The sequence below is a fragment of the Lycorma delicatula genome, chromosome 3 (genome assembly GCF_047948215.1).
Source record: "Lycorma delicatula isolate Av1 chromosome 3, ASM4794821v1, whole genome shotgun sequence".
Taxonomy (NCBI): domain Eukaryota; kingdom Metazoa; phylum Arthropoda; class Insecta; order Hemiptera; family Fulgoridae; genus Lycorma; species Lycorma delicatula.
Genome location: NC_134457.1, coordinates 157,777,481 through 157,797,245, shown reverse-complemented (window position 1 = coordinate 157,797,245; position 19,765 = coordinate 157,777,481). Strand labels below are relative to the sequence as shown.

At 28.1% G+C, this 19,765-nt stretch overlaps 1 protein-coding gene across 1 annotated transcript in view; it reads left to right on the top strand.

Moving 5' to 3' along the window:
• Nucleotides 1–19,765, top strand: part of TM9SF3 (transmembrane 9 superfamily protein member 3) — a 57,180-nt gene that overhangs the window by 3,212 nt on the left and 34,203 nt on the right. The window contains exons 2-4 of the mRNA XM_075360860.1: nt 15,369–15,564; nt 18,161–18,283; nt 19,119–19,363. Coding sequence (XP_075216975.1) covers nt 15,369–15,564; nt 18,161–18,283; nt 19,119–19,363 — 564 coding nt within the window. The remainder of the gene's footprint in view (nt 1–15,368; nt 15,565–18,160; nt 18,284–19,118; nt 19,364–19,765) is intronic.

Sequence of the window (19,765 nt, the reverse complement as noted above, 5' to 3'; positions counted from 1 at the left end):
CTTCTAGATCACTATTAATAACTTTAAATAGAATAAAGAAAGGATGAAACTTTGGAAAAGGATGAAAGTTTGGTGTTAGTATATGATTGAGTTGTATGCAATAACTGCTTGGATTGAGTTCTTGTAGTTCCTTTGGTAGAAGTGTTGCAGATTTTCATTAATGTAAATATAAAATTTGAATACCAATATGTCAGTTACGAATTTAATTTTATCATCAGATCATCCTTGCCTTTAGTTTTGTTAATTCTGGATAAAAAATTCTGTAAAGTAGTGAAAAAAATGTATTTATGGAAAATGTGAGGCTTGTCTTTTTATTATATAACTTAGTGTTTGGGTAGATTACTCTACCTGAGTTCTTTGGTGGTTAGGTTTTAATTAACCATTCATCTCAGGAATGGTCGACCTGACACTACAAGACTACATGTCTTTACATTCATACATATCATCCTCATTCATCCTTTGAACTAAACCTTATGGTGGTTACAGAAGCCAAACAGAAGAAAGAAATGAGAGTAATCTAGAGTTTGATATTTAAGACATAATGGCTGATAATCTTTTATTGTTAATAAAAAATTTTATTACTGTTATAATAGTTGTTTAAATATTTTGTAAGACTTCATCAACCTTAATTGGACTGTGAATGTGGTTTGAAATTAGATGATATGAATTTTCCCAATAAGCATTTTTTCCACTGACAGCATTGTTTATAGTACAACAATGTTGTTGCAGTGGCATTGTACAGCCACTGAAAAATGAATTTGTCTGGAAAGTTATGCTCACTTTGGGAAAGAAGGAGGAATCAAGGAAAAGGGTAGATTGTGAGAAAGGGTGATCTATTTAACACGCGGATAGAGAAGGTTTGATATCTTGCTCTGGACCCTGTCTGAGCAACATTTTTGTGTAAAAAAGCTATTTTATTCAAGTTGAGGAAAAATTTGTAATTACATCAGAAAGTAGAGACTTCTAGATCACTATTAATAACTTTAAATAGAATAAAGAACGGATTTTGGTAAATATAAGCTTAAACATAATAATGTTTTATAATAATTTCTGTCAAGCATGGTCTGTTGGTATAAGTATATAATTAAAGTTAATATACAAAAAATCAGTTGAGATCACCAAATTGACAAGATGTTTACATTGACATAATTTTATAAGATATGTCGACCAACTGTTATGTTTTAAGTAACTGTCATGATTTTTTGTAATTTACATGTGAAGTTTTAATTACTATTATAAATAGGATGAATATGAGAGTTCCTGAAGATTGAATTTAATTTCGAAAGCGCTTGAGTGCTTTGAATTAAATTATTGGTAAGCGTTTTTTTTGTATATTAACTTCAATTGTTTTGAAGTAAGGGTTAGTTTTTTCCTAGAACAGATGTTGATCCCAGATTGCCTGAGCAGCACAGTTTAGAAGTAATTCATTCATTTTTGGATAAAAGTAACTGATTCATCCCAGTATATGTGTTTAAAAAAATTATTTATAAAATATGAGTTGTTTCAGTGTTTGATGGAGTGTCTGTTAATAAGTGTTAATGTTAAATGTTATAGAATGTTTATTTTATTAATCTGTTCATAGTTTGATGTAAAAGGAACAGGTCAAAGTAAAATTATGCTTTTATATAAAAAGGTTGTTTAAACTGATTTGAGAAATTATAGGAAAATCATCTGCAATTCGTTTTGAATTTGTAAAAAAATTTACATATACATTTAGCAGATTGGCTGTCATTATTAGAAACATAATTTGTTTGGTTTTATCTTGGGTTTACATGAATATACTGTTATAAATTTACATTTTGTTGTGAATTATGTAATAAATTCCAATTTTATATACTGATAAGTTATTTTTATGTTTATATTAAATCCATCAATCTTATTAGTTATTATTCTCAGTTAAAAATATGAGACCAGTTAATATATAATTTTTAATGAAACCATTCTTTATGAGATCAGTTAAAAATAAAATTATTTAACAACATATATTTTATTATTGTAATAGATTACTAAAAACATCATTTGAACTTTATGTTTTAACATTTTAAAGAAAAAATCTGATATGGACACCACATGATTTGTTTGTCTATTAAATTACATACATACATTTTTTTAAATAAAAAGTACATAAAATTTTATTTCATTAATAACTTATGATATTTTTTCATATTTTTTTTTTTTTGTTATTGAATTATTATTTGTAAATTTTTTTTACGTCTGAGATTAATAATTAAAGTTAAAAAAAGGAGTTGAAAGTTTGATTTGAACCGATATGCCTTCCCCTTGTAAAATGAAAATATTTCATTAATTAAAATTTTATTTGGCTGTAACTCTGGAACCAATGAAAATAAGTACCACTTATGATATATCATTGAAAAGCTCTCAATGAGGGCTTATTACTACAGTTCATAAAAAGTTAAAAATCCAAATTTTTTGATTTTGAGCTTTTTGGAAACTAGGTGCACAACTAGATGTTACAACAGTCCTCATTCCAAAGTTAAGTCATTCTGGTCGTGAGATTAATTTTAGAAGGTTTGCTTAAAAGTAATAAAACTGCCTACATGACATTTGTAAGTCTGAAAGAAGCATTTGATGATGTAAAATGGAATGAAATGTTTCAAAATGAAGAAAATTCACACTTAAACTTGGGAAAGAAGAGTTAATTAATGTGTAAAAGAAAAAGGGGGCAGTTATAAGAGTAAAAGATAAAGAAAGTTGAGTCTGATTCAGGAGTGAGACAACTATTTAGTTGCTCCCTTTTGATTTTCATTTGGTATCAGGAAGAAGCCATACAAGAACTGAATGAAAATTTTTAAGTCAAGATATGTTGATCACATTCCTCGTTTGAAGAAATAAAAATTGTTGGAAAAATATTTAATGGTGTGAATTAATGCTGTGAAAGAAATTTATTTAGAAAATAAATAGAAAGTAAAACAAGGATATGAAATGTGTGATGGGAAGAGGGATAATGAGGTAAGCTATGGAAATGCAGAATACCAAAAAGAGGGAAATTTAATTGTTCAGGTGGTAGAATTACAAAGGATAGGCAAAATATGGTAGTTGTCAAATACAGACTGGCACAACCAAGGAGAGCAAAAAATAAGTTAGTAAGAAATCTGTGAAAATATTTATGTGAAATATTTCACTTTTTTTGTAGATGAATAATTGATAACATTAACTGTAACCTTGTGTATGGAAATGTGGAGAAAGAAATTTTGCAGCGAATAAAATTATATGCTCGATAGCGGTTTGAACTTAAGATTTTCTGGATGAAAGCTGAGATTCTATCATTCTGCAGTCTAGGGTCAGTGTGAAATATGGGCAATTTATGGTAGTAAAATGTTATCAGTTGGAAAAACAAAAAGGAAAAAATTATACACCGTTGAAATTTGGTGTTACTAGAAGTTGCTGAAGATTGTGGGTGTAAATAGGTTAATAATAGAGTTTTCAAGATTAATAAAAGAATAGAGAAAATTGTTGCAGAATCTCATAGAGAGATGAACTGAGTTGATAGGCTGTGTATTAAGATAATCAGGTTTAGTTAATTTGGTGATGCAGGGACATGTACAAGATAAAAGCTGTGGAGAAAGATAAAATTAAAATATATAAAACTAATAATTGAGGATGTAGACTATAGTAAAGAGGTAAAAAAAAAATAGCACAAGAAAAATAGTGAATCTCATCAAATAACCTGTCAAGTAATGGATGACCCCCTCTTCACCTTTATATGCTTACATCACATTTGTAAAACAGGCTTATACTTTTTTGTTTGTAATTTTGAATTTATGATATATCTATATAAAACAGGATTTAAACTAAAGTACATTGTATAATATAACAATCTGTCTTAACTGCCAATATTGTTAATACTTTTTAGACAGAAATAAATTAACAAGTCTATTATGAGTCTTGTCATGATAAATTATTGATTTAATGTAATTAATGAATTATCGTGAATTAATCCCATATAATTAAATTTTTATTTGACTTTAATATTTTACAAATAATTTGATTTTATATTTAGCTGTTAAGCAAGGCTCCATATGGTTTTCATCGGTTTGGATTTTTTTGCGAGTAGAGGAGGAAAATGAGCAAGACTTCAATCAAGTGTTAAATTTGTGGGTTTATACAAATAATTGAAGGGATTCAAAATTAACATATCAATACTTCTTCTTTTAACTATAGTTAATTGTGTGTGTGTGTGTGTGTGTGGGGGGGGGGTGTGCGTGTATGTGTGTGTGTGTGTGTGTGTGTGTGTGTGTGTGTGTGTGTGTGTGTGTGTGTGTGTGTGTGTGTGTGTGTGTGTGTGCATTCAAAAAGAGCAGCAATGATAGATACTACAGTAAAAGTCAAATCTAAGGGCATCTAATTTTATGACAATGTGGATTGAATATGGTGTTCACAAACATTGTCTCTACACACATCATACAACCCTTCGTCAAAGTGCTGCTTCAGTCAGGCCATTGGCTGAGACTGACCAAGAGCCAGTCGCTTTGCATATTAAGTTTATTATTACCATTAGTTTCAGAGTAAATTCACAGAGGAAACTTTTAAAATTATTGATATTTCTTTTCTATTATACTTTCAATTTTTTTTTTTTTTATAATTATAAAGATATTTTCAAAACTAATGTTTTTGTGAAATAATTTGCACATATTTGTTTTACTCATGTATTGTAAAAGTTTTGTGTAAATCTATCAATTATTACATTATGCAAAGAAAAATTATTGAGATTTTGTTTACCAACAAAAAAATAGGGATTTACTATTTGTAGCCTATGTTTATCTTTGTTATAACCAAAATGAACAAGGAGAAAAAGTTTTTATCAGTTTTTGTAATTTGAAGATTACAAAATTGGTAACTCCAAAAGCTCTGATTCATACTACTTACCATTATTATAATCCACTGACTCTGTTGTGGAGTGGCAGCTTCTCTGTTTTTTATCCAGTAGTTTCTGGGTTTGAATCCCAATCAGGCTTGGCATTTTTCAGCAGCTGTATTTAGGGAGTTAGGTTATAATCCCTTGAAAATTAAAATAAATAAATAATAGTTATTATGTTTAAGGTAAATTATTTTTTTTATGTTTGGTGAAATCTCATACACTATTTATAGAGAATCACTGAAGAATTGTACTAATGCGTGTTTTGTTGTAGTGTAACTTGTTATTAAAAATGTTAAAAAGATTAATATCATGAAAGTACTCTTCTCAACAGAGCTGAAAGAAATTATTTGAAGTAATTGCTGTGTATATACATGATTTCAAATAATAGATAAGCAGTATTAAATTCATAACACTGAATAAATTAACAGTAACACTATTAAATTCATAAATTGAAATTGCTGTCATTGTTTTTATAAGAAACTGATTTATAGAAGTTTGGTGATTACTTTGTACATCCTTGTTTTATGATTTTATTTTTATTAAATATAATTTTTATAATAGTAATGAATGGTGAAAGGAAGAAACCTATGTACCGATTCAATTGCAATACATGGTACAGTGAAAACTGATTGTATTATTATTTGTGTTTTTTTTTTTTAATTGATATTTTTATTGGAATTATCAGTTAATTACACTGACTGCCCAAAAATGAATTTAATATATTTAGGGTGTATGTTTGATCCACTGTAGCAGCTCAACTGCTGAACCGATTTAGATCTATGACCCCACTTTGGAATCCTTTTGTAATCAGGAGTGTCAGGCTATAAATTATAATATTATAGCTTATAATATAAATATTATATTGCTATAATATTTATTTTTTAAATAAATTTAAAAATTTTAAAAATATACTATATACAAACTTGTCACCAGCACGCTCTTTAATTATCCTATATTAATAATTATATTAGAGCAATTTTTTTTTGGTCGTGATGTTTTTAAATTTTTAATATCAATCTCTTGTTTAACAACCAGTTAACACATGTATTCATTTGGTTTTAACGCTATTAATAATAACATAATAATTACATATAATTTTTGTGACATTAGGCATTAAAAAAAGCACAAGTGTAACAAAATAGGATCATAGTAATGACAAAATTGATAAAATTAAAATTGAACTAAAATTAATAATAAACACTGACATATAGATGATGTTGAATTTGTTCTTGAAAAATCGTATAAACAAAATGTATAATTGTTAAAATGGTGTTGTAAATAAAGTATTTGAACATATACCATACTGATGTTTAGATATTAAGACAAATAATTTGTTCTGATTCAAAAAATATAGATAAGGATGATCGTAAATATGTCACATAATGTTTAAAGAACTTAACAATGTCAAAATATCTGTTTGATGATCTCACATCTGGATCAAAATTAATGTCGTCCTCCATTTGCCATTAGAATTGACACTGAGTATAGATAATTTAATTTTGAATTTCTTCAATTATTTGCATAAAGCGTTTCATACAAAACATGCACCAGTAGAACATGCCCTGAAAGTTTCTTCATGGGACACCTTTATATATGTTTACTGTTTAAGTTTAAAATTTGTGGCTTGAAAATTTCCAAAACTACGTGATTAAATTCATTGAAATTTAGATAGCTGTAATAGTGTATCTGAAGTTATGCATGTGAGAATTTGATGAAGATTGGTCGTGTTATTCCTTCAGTTATGATCAATTTAAAGTCAACAACAGACAACATAACTTCAGTTTGAAGTTGTGTTACCTTTGTATTGGTATATTTTGCATACGTAAAAGCAGTGATTCATAGTGTTGAATGAGTTTAAACTTGATGCTTGTGTGTTGAAAATACACAAGAAGCTCAAAAGGTCAACTCATTATTTTTAATTATATCATCAAATTGTGGTTATAATAATTTAATTTTAATATAAACATAAAATATATTTTAATGTCAAATTAAAAAACAGTTATACTTTTTTTAATTTTCTCCTTTAATTTTGTGTATTTTTATTAATTTAGTTCAGTGTACTTCTTGCACAAAAAATATATTAAATAAAATAATGAAAACTCTGTCTTCGTATGCAGCACTACTTAAAAATTTATTTTTATTGTTCTTTTGTTCAAGTTGGTTGTTAAATATTCATTTTAAAAATTTCCCTTAATGATTAAAAATTTCATAATATGTTTAATTTCATGTTTTCATTTACATACATAATATATATATATATATATATATATATATATATATATTGTTTTTATTGAATTTTTAACATTTAGTTTGTTGGGCTTTTAGTTAAAGAAGTCTTAATTGTTTGACTACAGTTTGTAGTGCATGTCACTGGATCTTTCTTACCTTGAGAATTTCAAAAGAGTTTACAAATTTGATGAGCTAGTGTCTATTGCATTACATATTAAAGGAGTTGTCGTTTGTTACCTTTCTTTAGTATTATATTTTATTAAGTAAATGGTGTATGAGTACTTCTGGGACATATTTGATAGTTACTGAAATATTTGTTTTATCTTTACTTGTTTCACCTTGAATTTTTTTGTAATTTAAGTAAATTTAAAATTAATCATGAAATTATTAGTTGAATTTTAAGCTGTTGTCTGGTTTTTATTCACTTATTTTCTTTAATTAAGTTCATTTTTTTTATAACGGATATCTTATCTTAATGAACACTTAAGTTTTAATTTCTTAAGTTGATGGGTTTTAATAATATTTTTACATTCTTACTATTTTGCTGCTCCCAATTTTTAAAGTAGTTTTGTCAAATAATGCATTTTAATGACTTTTGATGGTGTTATCCATTTATTTTTTCAGCTGTAGTTTTACTATATTAGACCAAAATTGATATGATATAATTATATATTATTTTAATTATTTATATTAGTTAAAATTAATAACAAGGTTACACGTTAATATTAAAATATTATTTTGTAATATATAATTCAATTATTTCCAGACTTCTGCTTTTATTATGTAGAAGGTTAGTTTGTATCCCAGTCTGGTTTGGCATTTTGTTCAAATGCTATTATAATTATCTCATTCATTATAATAAAAAATAGAAAGATAAATGTGATTATAAAATTGAAATTGGGTGTGAGCCTCTTATCAGTAGAAAAGTAAATAAAAGTATTAAATGTTTATAGAATTTGGAATTCTGAAATGTAATAGTAAAATAGTCAGATCAGGAAAAATAATTTTATATTTATATTTGACGTTAGGAGGTTCTTTCTGTACTTAATGAACTTCTCTTTCCTATCAACAAATGTATCTGTAAAAATTATTAGCGTTTTCAGTTTTACTTACTTATCTAAATAACTTGTATTTTTAATGACGTCCTTTACCATTTTTTCTTATCTTCTGATTTTTTAATTGAATGAAAGATTTATTCAACCCAAATGTTCAAGCTTTACTTTTTACCAAATGGACTACCTTTTGGTAATGTTATGTTTTGTAGGAGTTAATATGTTAGTTCCATTATATATTTTTGCATATACTTTGTGGAACTACTTTTAAATGAAAAAAAATTATTTGAAGATAATTTACACCTTTCTGGCGTCATCAGTACTTTTATAGAAATTTTATTCTACAATAATATTTAGTGTAGTTTCATTCTGATATTCAGTGTATTTTCACATAAAAATTAATTGGGAAAGTTACAACTGAAAAATAGAATCTGCTCATGCATTCCAAAAAGCTTTGCTTCATTCTGAGTAGCAGTTTCTACATCATTTCTGTATTTTTTTCTTGCCTTATTTTTTAAATTACTATTTTGGAAAGACCTAATTTATCACATTCTAAAGAGCTCATGTTCAGTTATCTCTGTGTTATACTTCTCATTGTTTTTGTTTAGTGCTTTTACCATTTTTTCAAAGAAAAGTACAGTATTACTTTTGGTTGCATGTAGAGTGGGGGTGGGGGTGGGGTTAAATTTGAGTTTTCTTTATGTTTTGATGTATGAGGAATATGAAAATATTCACTTAAATTGTGATTTCTTTATATATTTTTTATATATATGTTTATTGGCTGAAATATAAAATTTTGTGGCTTGAAAACCTCCAAAACTACTCGATCAATTACATTGAAATTTAGATATGTTGTAGTAGTTTATGTGAAAATTTGATGAAAATTGGTTAAGTTATTCTTGAGTTACATTGAATTTAAGATAAAAAGAATTTGAGCAGGTTAAGTTAGAAACATGTTCATTATGATGCTGCAAGTTGGAGTGTTGATATATTCCAGGCCATTTATCTCGTTATTTTTACATGGATTTGAATGCTAGATCATGGATACCGGTGTTCTTTGGTGGTTGGGTTTCAATTAACCACACATCTCAGGATTGGTCGAACTGAGAATGTACAAGACTACACTTCATTTACATTCATACATATCATCCTCATTCATCCTCTGAAGTATTATCTAAACGGTAATTACCGGAGGCTAAACAGGAAAAAGAAAGAAAGAAAGAAGGCCATTTATCTCGCAAACTAGTAAAAATGACTTTACAGTATCATATAACAGTATCACAGTTAATGGTGGTTAGCTGTATGACCTTAAAAAAAGGTCCAAGGTCATATTCCAATGTAAAATGTTTTGCTTTTTTCATTGATGGGATCATTCAATTTGAAAAAAATTGTGTTAACCTTGAAATAAGGTAAAGTTCAAGGTCAAATTCAAGGTTATCTGTTGAGGTGTCTCCCTTCAATATGAGTAATGTTTGTTTAGGTCATTTTTTTGTATTGTGCTTAGTTTACAAAAATCAAGAAAATTACAGGGTCTTTAGACAGTGTGTAAAGAAATCTTTAAAGAAATGAAAATTGCTGACAAGAAAAAATACTAGTTGTTTTTTAGTAGTAAACAATAGATTAGTCAATCAGATTACCATTCTTTTTCATTTAGCCTTGCCTAGTTATATATATTTTTTATATAATATTAATGTAACTATTAGAACATCAATGATAGTATCTTGTAAATAAAAGTAAAGAAAAAGTTCACTTTAATTTTACTTATTTGTTATGGTTTTCAAAATGTTTATTATTAATAAATTTTACTTCATTACTAATGAATTAAGTTGTAGCAAAATTTGCGATTATTGCAAACGTTCTGTTTCATAGATATAAGTAATAGGAAATAAACCCACCGAGTTGGTCTAGTGGTGAATGCGTCTTCCCAAATCAGCTGATTTGGAAGTCGAGAGTTCCAACGTTCAAGTCCTAGTAAAGTCAGTTATTTTTACTTGGATTTGAATACCAGATCGTGGATACCGGTGTTCTTTGGTGTTTGGGTTTCAATTAACCACACATCTCAGGAATGGTCGAACTGAGACTATACAAGACTACACTTCATTATACATATCTTCTTACTCATACATATCATCCTCACTCATCCTCTGAAGTATCTGAAAGGTAATTACCGGAGGCTAAACTGGAAAAGAAAGTAAAAGTAATAGGAAATAACTGCAAGGAAAAACAAAGTCATGAAATATATTTATTTGTATTTATCTTGTACTAAATATATTAATTTTAACTTTGCAGTTGAAGGAATATAACCTGTTTTTCTCATAATATTGAGGCCGTATTTTTAATTTTACTATTCATGGAAATTTGTTGGGATGTATTTCTCATTATACAAATGTGTAATGAGGGATTAGTAAATTTAATCATTAAATTTCTTCATTCATCATTAAATTTTTAATCATTAAGTTTTTAGAAGCGGTCTGAAAGTACTATTCACAGCGTTTATAGTTAAATTGTCAAAAATGTAATTGATTGTAAATTATTTTATTAATGAAATATATACTCAAACATACATTATCAGTTAGGAAGGAAAATAAAACACTCTTGTGATTTTAAATTAGAAAAACTTTAGAAAGTACTTAATGAAGTTATATGCTTTATGAAGTAGTTAATAAAAAGACTTGCAACTGTGTAAAAAAGTGTTATTTTGCTGGTTGAAATTATAAATATGTGAAAAAATATTATTTGTGTTGTGTGAATTTAATGTAAGAATCAAATGTAAATTTATATATATAATATATATATATATATATATATATATATATATATATATATATATATGTGTGTGTGTGTGTGAAAGTACATGAGAATTTTCATAAAAATGAAAAAGAAGTGTAATATAAAACGGAAATGAGATACATGCATGTTTAACTTTAATATTTATGTGATAGTGAGAATTTACTGTTTGAAAAGAATATGAAATTTAATATCAATGATAGAAGACTTTGCTCATTTAACTTCAAAAAGTTACTATTTAGCAGAATTATTCCAGTTTGGATACGTGTGCATGTTGTATTTTTATGAAAATAAACATTTCTGAACAAACACTGTTGCATCTTCACTAGTAATTCTACCATCTTCACGTTAGTAATTCTAGAACAAATAATAGAAGCTAATTTGTTATGGCACAAATATGTTACTTTTGCAAATTTTTGATGAAAATTTTAATGACTAGTGTATTTAATTATTTGCTACTTTTTTATAGCAAGAAGAGAAAAATACTACTGTCAATAAAAAATCCTATTTGGTTTTTTAAAGTTCATTGAATCCAAAAATACAAAATCCATGTTATAAATTTATTTAAGATGGATTGTTTTCCACGAAGAATTTGTGTGTCTTTGAGCGTGTAAGTGCATCTAATTGCTAATTTCTCAGAAATCTGTTTGTCATAATCTCTGAACTAAAAATGGCCTGACATGAAATCCAAATCACTCAAAAAATGCACAGCCATTCTAAAAAATGACAAGGATCCGATTCTATACTTTCCACTGAAAATTGAGGAGTGAAGTCATTTCCCATTGCCTTCATCACTGAAATGAAATGAATATACTGATGGTAATAAGTTTGAAATGAATGTGATGGCTCATTCACCCTGTAAAATTGATCCTTTTTTTCAGTTCACCAAAGAAATTGGTTCTATAGTAAACATCATTATCCTCAGAGAAAGTGACTCTAATTAATGTCTTTATCTTATATGTGTTGCAACCATAGGAAAACCTGAGCAGATGTTGCAGAAAAACAAAAATAATGTATATCTATTTTTGATGGAAACTAATGAAATATGTACATTGCCTCTTCGATAGGGAAATATGAAGGATAGTTTTTGTAACTTCTTGAAATTTGTATGGTTCTGTGATTTTTTGAGGAAAAATTAAAAGAAAAAAATCAAGAGTTGGGTTGATATCGGAAGACGGATTGTAGTTGTGTTTTGGGGTGGTGATATTGAGAGTATTAAAAATTTTTGTAGGAGGTTTAACTAGTGAAAATATTTTGTTGAGTTATTGAAAAGTAAAACTTATTGAAAAATACTGTTTAAAAAGATACACTTTTGGGTTCAAGTACTTATAAAATTTAGTTTTCATTTGTTAATAAATTATTTTATTCTTGATTTAATAGAATAATATTAAACAATTCAAGTTTTATCTGTGAAATTTATTAAATGTTAAAAATTAAGGTAATAAAGTGCTTATTCATTGAGAATTTACCTAGTAACAAGACAAAACAAACAAAAATAAGACAAACAGTAGTAGTAAAACACAGGACTTATTTTATTATTTTTTATATTGCAATTTTCTATAATACGAGGGTAAATAAAATATAAACGGAATTTATTAAAAAAAAATTATTTATTGAAAAATAAAAGGCAAATATAATTTATTTTTCTACATAGTTTTCTAATTTAGAAATACATTTATTCCCAGCGAGAAGTTAGGTTTTTTATTGCAGCATCGTAGAATGAAGCTGGTTGCGTGAGGAACCAGTTGCGCACGAATCCCTCTACGCCCTCATCTTCAGGTCGTTGCCCTCCAAGGCCTTCTTTAAGCGGCCCAAACAAATTAAAATCCCAGGGCAATAGGTGCGTGCTGTAGGGAGGATGATCAAGTTGAGTCCAGTGCATTTCTTCTAGTTTTGAGACCGTTGGAGCTGGAGTTTGGGACCTGGCGTTGTGAAGGAGGATGGCCTCTTGAATCGGTTGGTCTCTTCTTTTATGGCAGTATGCAGCCCTCACCTCGTTCAACAGCTCGCAGTAGTAAGCAGCATTGATTGTGCGTCGCTTATGAATAAATCAATGAGCAAAATGCCTCGTCGGTCGAAAAAAACGGTTGAAAGAACCTTGCCAGCTGACAGTCGAGTCTTGGCTTTCACTGGGGCTGCCTCCCCTTTCCTCCGCTACTTCATACATACTGGCTTGTTTCGACTGGTGAGTGTAGTGGTGGGCCCACGTTTTGTCGCAGGTGACGATCCGACTCAAAAATGCATCACCTTCTTTTGCAAACCTTGCTGTAAGTCTCTGACAGACCTCCAAACGTCGCAACTTGTGATCTACGGTCAAAAGGCGAGGGACCCATCTGATATACACTTTACGGAACTGTAGGTCGTTTCTGATGAACGCTTGACAGCTACCATAACTTATTTCGACGTGTTCTTCAATTTCGGATACTCTCGCCCGTCGATCATCTTCAAGAATGATTCGAACCGCGCGAATGTTTTCATTTGTAATGCTGGTTCGAAGACGGCGTTCGTGTTCCTGATTTTCCAGTGTTTAGTCCCCGAACTGTACAGTCAATCTCCAGAAAATTTCTGTTGCTTGAATTACTTCACGAGCAAGAAATTTTATAATTATGCGTTATGCAGTGGAGGGAGCACCTATTCCTCCGACATCGTGAGCGTTACTGACGAATTGGTTGGGAATGTGGAATGGCCGGTCCTCCCCACTCAAGCATACTAGAAGCGCGGGCCCAGTCCTACAACTGTAGACGCTCAAGAAAAAAAAAATCTGTTTATATTTGATTATCCTTGTATAAAAGGTTAAATATAAATAATTTTTTTTACTGTGATCAGTACACAATAATACATTATACAGGTCACATCAGGAATATGTTCAATTAATGTTAAAATTATGTATGTAACATCTACATTAATTATTTAAAACATAAACATATGAGTAACGATGCAAGTACATTAAATTTGTGAAGATACTAAATATAAAAAATAACTTCAGAATAATTCAGCAATTCCAAATGTATTATTGAAAACTATTTGAGCACGTATTATTTACATACTGAATAGGATGCAAGATTTTTTAAAATGTTTAATTGTTATTGTTTAAAAATTCATTGACAGAATGATATTACCATAAAAGAAAATCCTTTAAAAAGTGTTTTAAATAAATTGGTGGGAAAATGTTTTAATTGGTTCAGTAATTTATTAAAAATGACCATGGATGCACAGTTTCTTTTAAGTATTGTGTTGAGTTTTACAAAAACATTTCTGTTATCTGGTTTAGTAAGACTTGATATTGCAATTTTTTTAAGAATAAATGCTTATTCTTTTTAGCAAAAAAAGCACATTCATAATTATAAACAGAGGGATAAGTTAACATATCTAATTTTCTAAGTATAGTTTGACGTGATTCATACTAATAGAGATAAAATAATGATCTGACAACCCTTTTTTTCTTGAAAATCAAGATCCTTTTCTTGAAAAGGATTATTTTTAAGCATTATCAATATTTAATAATGATGACAAGCATAACATTTTGACAAGCTTCAAAGCAAAATTGTATGATTTGATTTGTTTCATGCAAAATCAGTTTAATCATTTCAATAAAACTTGTCATGTAAAAAGAGACCCAGAAATTTAGCTTTATGGGCAATGAAAAGTTATTAGAATACTAATTTTGCATGAACTTAAATTTTGAGTATGTGGAAATAAGACTACCCAGAGTAAAGTAATATTTATATTTTTAATTAAAAACATACTTCATAAAAGAAAAATTAGTATTTTCTAAGCGTATTGGCGTGCATAAAGAATATAATTTAGAAAAACTTATTTTTTTAAAGAAGTGTTTCTTTTTAAACAATTTAAAGTTAACAGTTGTTTTTTGTAGCTGAAAACTTTCACATTTTCAAGACACTTATTACTTGTCAGCTATCCATGAATAATACACTTTTTGGCAAAGTTACTAGCACTTCACTTTGCATCTCTTGTTTTTTTTTGTTTTAACTTTTTTTATCCCTCTGAATACTGCAGGAATAGTATTCAAATTATTATTCTGAAGTTCCTTTTTTATTGGTTTCAGTTTTCATTGAAGATCTACATTTTGAAGTTGGGATTTCCTATGCTTATTTTTAGTTTAATTTAGTATAAGATTTTAAAATATTTTTAATTATGCAGAAACAAATATTTGTCAAGTAAATATTCAAAGGTTTATTAAAGCCAATTTTCTTTTTTGTTTGTTATTATGATATCAGATATATGTTTTCATTCATATTTTAAGAAGGCAGTGTGTGTATTAGGATTAATAAAGAATTAATTGAGAATATGGGATTAATGATGATTGTATTGGTTGCATGGATTATTTTACAATGTTTTCTTATTATTTATTTATTATTATTTATAAGTATTATGAGTAAATTTTCTGATTTTATTAACAGTATGAAGAAAACGATGAGGTAGTTCTATGGATGAACACAGTTGGTCCATATCATAATAGACAAGAGACATATGCATATTTTTCTCTACCATTTTGTATGGGCACAAAAGAGACTATAAACCATTATCATGAAACTCTTGGAGAGGCTCTTCAGGGAGTTGAACTGGAATTTAGTGGCCTTGAAATTGAATATAAAGGTTTGCTATTATTTATTTACATACTAATTCTTTTGTTTAATAGCTTGTTTTATTTTTTCTGTTAGTAATAGTGTCTACTTTTAATGATTTTTAGAAATGCTTTCTTCAGTTTTATTAATTTTTTAATTATACATTTACTTATATGTTTGTTTTATGGCATATACTTAAAACAAAATTATATAACACAATTGGGAATAAAGAAAAACTTAAAAACAGGCAGTTTAGGCTATGTTGTTGTTAATAAGGATTAAATTAAAAACGTAAGTTAATGATTAATTTAAAATAGTAATAACGATAATAAGCAACAGTAACTGCAGACTGCAGATTTTTTAAGAATCTTACATAATAATGTAAAATCAACAATTACCAACAATCTCATGAACACAAGTCCATCAATTTTGGCAAAAACCGAGATATTCTAAAATACATGAACCAAAATCTACATGAACATCTTAATAAACTTAAACGTTATTGAATATATTAATATACAAAAATATTATATTATGGTATACTGCATAAACATCATGATTCAAATCCTCACTCTTTTTCTGAATATTTGTTAGACTAACATTCTTAAATGGATTAGCCTATAATTTATGTTTAAAAAAAGTGTATAACATAAACATTACACAGATAAAGGTAACTGTACTCTTAGAGCAAAGTAAGCTAAATACAAGAAACATTCTGATCCCTTGAACTTTCCAATTCAAATTTTTAAAATTTTGTAGACTGAACTCATCCCTTTACATGATTATTCAGGATTATTTATTTTTGGATCAAGAATTTAATTTTATTAGATTAGGCTTTTTTAAATTTAATTTTAGCTCATTACATTGTCATTTAATTTGAACATATGAGGAGTGTCCAATGTTTAAAAAGATACATTCATAGACCAGGGGAAAAAGTAGTTCAACTGTGTCTGCCTCTAATTTTAATCTCCTTCAAAGTAGCTTCCTTGTGGAGCCACACACAACCTAGTGGTTTTGGAAACATTTCTGGAAGCTCTATTTTGTCTTGTTTATTAGCTCTGTTGTTATCTTGTTTATCCTCGTTGCTCTGAAGGTAGTACTCCTGCATCTTCAAATTGGGAAACAACTAGAAATTACAAGGAGCTATGTCTGTAGATTAAGGAGCCTTGCAAATTTGGGGAATTCCATGCTTGGTCATGATAACCTCATGAGGTGTGTAAAATGGGGAGTAGACCTATTTTTGTTTAACTCTTCTTATGTGAAGTTTCTTGTACTGAACTATATTATGTGGACAATGGAGAACCTCTTGATAATATCTATTAATTATAATTACTAATTATAGTAATTACTTTGTTAATGATAGCTGAGTTTTGTCTACTGTTGTACGACAACTGTGTTGCTGGATGGCCTATTGTTGTGTTTGTCACTGTCAATTCAAGTTTGGCCATTATTAAAGTAGTTAAAGAATTTCCTAATTTGTGTAAACCCCTATAGTGTTATTGCTGAAAGCCTACAAGATTTTAACAAGTTGTTACAGGTTTGTACCTTGGGTATCACTGAACTTTTGGCAAAACTTGATACGTTAGTACTGTTAGTGATTTTGTTCCATATAAAGTAAAAATGTTGATTACCACTTGTTATTCAAACATGCATGATAGCTGCTTGGTAGTGATGTCCAGTTTAATGAGACTTTGAAAAATCAAGTATGATAAGATTTACTGGCACACTATGTTGAGTTTTGCTATTTGAATCCAAATACATTTAATGAAATGATGAAGTGTTTTGCATTTATTTTTAAATTTATGAATAATAAAAAAACAACTCAGAAATTTTTGTAATTCTTTTATTATTTATTTTGTGTACCGTCAAATATAATTCAAACAATTTATTACTAATGCCATTTATGCCTTCCTAACCCATTTCTTTGTCAATAAAATGGACTAAAATCAGAAGCTTTAACCAGTTCAAGAAAAATAGGAACAATGAACTTGCCACTATTTAAGATTTTAAGCATCTCTGTTGTCAATTTAATAATAAATGTAGACAAGTTCCATTTTAACCAAAATTGACTTATCAGATTAGGTTTACATATTTTAAAGGCTTTTGAAAGCTGTTTTTTTTACATATTTTGAAAGGATTACTTACAATCTGTTTGTCAATTTATGCTACGAGAAAAAACCAGCTATTTTGGTCAGAGCTGTAATATCCTACATTTTACATGGTGTTATTATTGTTTCACTAATTTCTAAGATGATGATTGAATCTCTTTGCAAACAGTTCTTACATGGCTCATTTCAGTCATGATCCTAATGATTGGTGAACTGTTAAAAAATAACAGATTATTTAAAAAAATTACTGTTTAAAAAAAAGTGCCTGTTTAAGACACTTTAGTTGGCCATATATTCAAACTTTTAAGATCTTTAGTTATAGTTGATCTATCTCACTTAAGTGAGATAAAGTGTCTCTTAAATGACAATTCAACACATAGTCACATGTATGCATGTGCACACGTACACACAAAAATCTATATTACTTTGGATATGGATTATTATTTGTATTTATTTTAGTATGGATAATGAATTGGGTACTTGTTAAATTATACATATTCACCAATTTTTTTATTACAGCTGATATAGTTCGGAGTACGTATTGTGAAATTCAGCTTAATGAAGTTAAATTAAAAGCATTCATATATGCTGTGAAAAATCATTATTGGTACCAAATGTATATTGATGATCTTCCAATATGGGGTAAATATATTTAATTCATAAAAATAGTTTAGTCTTACTGCTTTTTTAACAGCTTTACTTATAAAATGCTATTTCTCATGTTATTACTGTGGTACAAGAGTAATAATTTAGTTGATGATTCTCTTGCATGTCTTTCAAGATAGTGTTGTATAGTGTGGTTTTTAATTTACCATATCAGTGACCATTAAGGAAACATGTAGTATGGTAACCGGGTTCAGAATTAGCAAGAATAAAAAGGAGAATACTGAATAATATCACTTAATAACACAAAACAGTTCTGTCTGTTCTTGTGCTGATTTATTTATCTCCTTTTGAGTTCATTTTGAGTTTGAGTTCCTACCTAAGGACTACTAAATATATGATGAAGTTACATTTCAGGTATAAAAAAAAATCAATTATTTATCTATCAGTTTTTATGATTTATTCTGTTATTATAATTATTCTGTTTTGGTGCTGAACTCTTGTTTAAAATTCAGTCAAAGGGATGAAACTGATAAAACCTATGTAAATATACTGAACTTGACTATTTTGGTTGAATTAGTGCCAACAGTGCATGATTTAAATAATTACTGATTCATTTCCTTATGCCTGTAATTAAATCTGTTGTCATTTGGGAAGCAGTATTTTAACTAAGTAAGTATTTTAACTGAGGGCACAATAACTAAATTTTCAATGAAAATTGATATATTTCTAACTACTTAAATATAGTATTTGTAGTTTTATATATGTATAGTCTGCTTTTGCCTTTTTATTTAGTAAAGTATGACATAATGGCTGTTGTGCTTACAGTTCATTACACTCTTTAAGTTGATATTTATGCATTTCCTTCTTTTAGGCATTGTTGGAGAAATGGAAGAAAATGGTCATCATGTAAATTATTATATATGGACTCATAAGAAACTTGATATAGGTCACAATGGAAAGTATATTGTAGATGTCAATTTGACATCAGAAAATAAAGTAAAATTGGAAAATGGTATTAAAATTCCATTTACATACGAAGTTAATTGGCGTTCATCCAGCATTAGATTTGAAGACAGATTTGATAAATATTTGGATCCAAATTTCTTCCAACACAGAGTTAGTTTAATTTTGAAATATTTTGATTTAATATAAGTTTTAATTATAGTTCTGTTAAAGACTACATTCTTAACATGAGGTTAACTGAAAATATATTTACTTAATATAACTCTAAATGCACTAAATAAAATAGTCAGCATGTAGTCCACTCTCTTTTATTAAAATCATTTCTAAGCGTTGACATGAGGATTTCAGAACGTTGTTTGATAGAGAAATTGATCTATTGTAGTTTTTATTTATACTTAATTTTACGAATTATTACTACAGTCTAAAATGATCTCAGTAAAGCTGAAAACTATAAAAGCAGAAAAAATTCAAAGTTTAATCCCTTAATAAAGCAGAAATCTTTGTTATGTAAAAAAAAAACAGAAAATCTTTTCTTGCTGATCTTATTGAGCACAA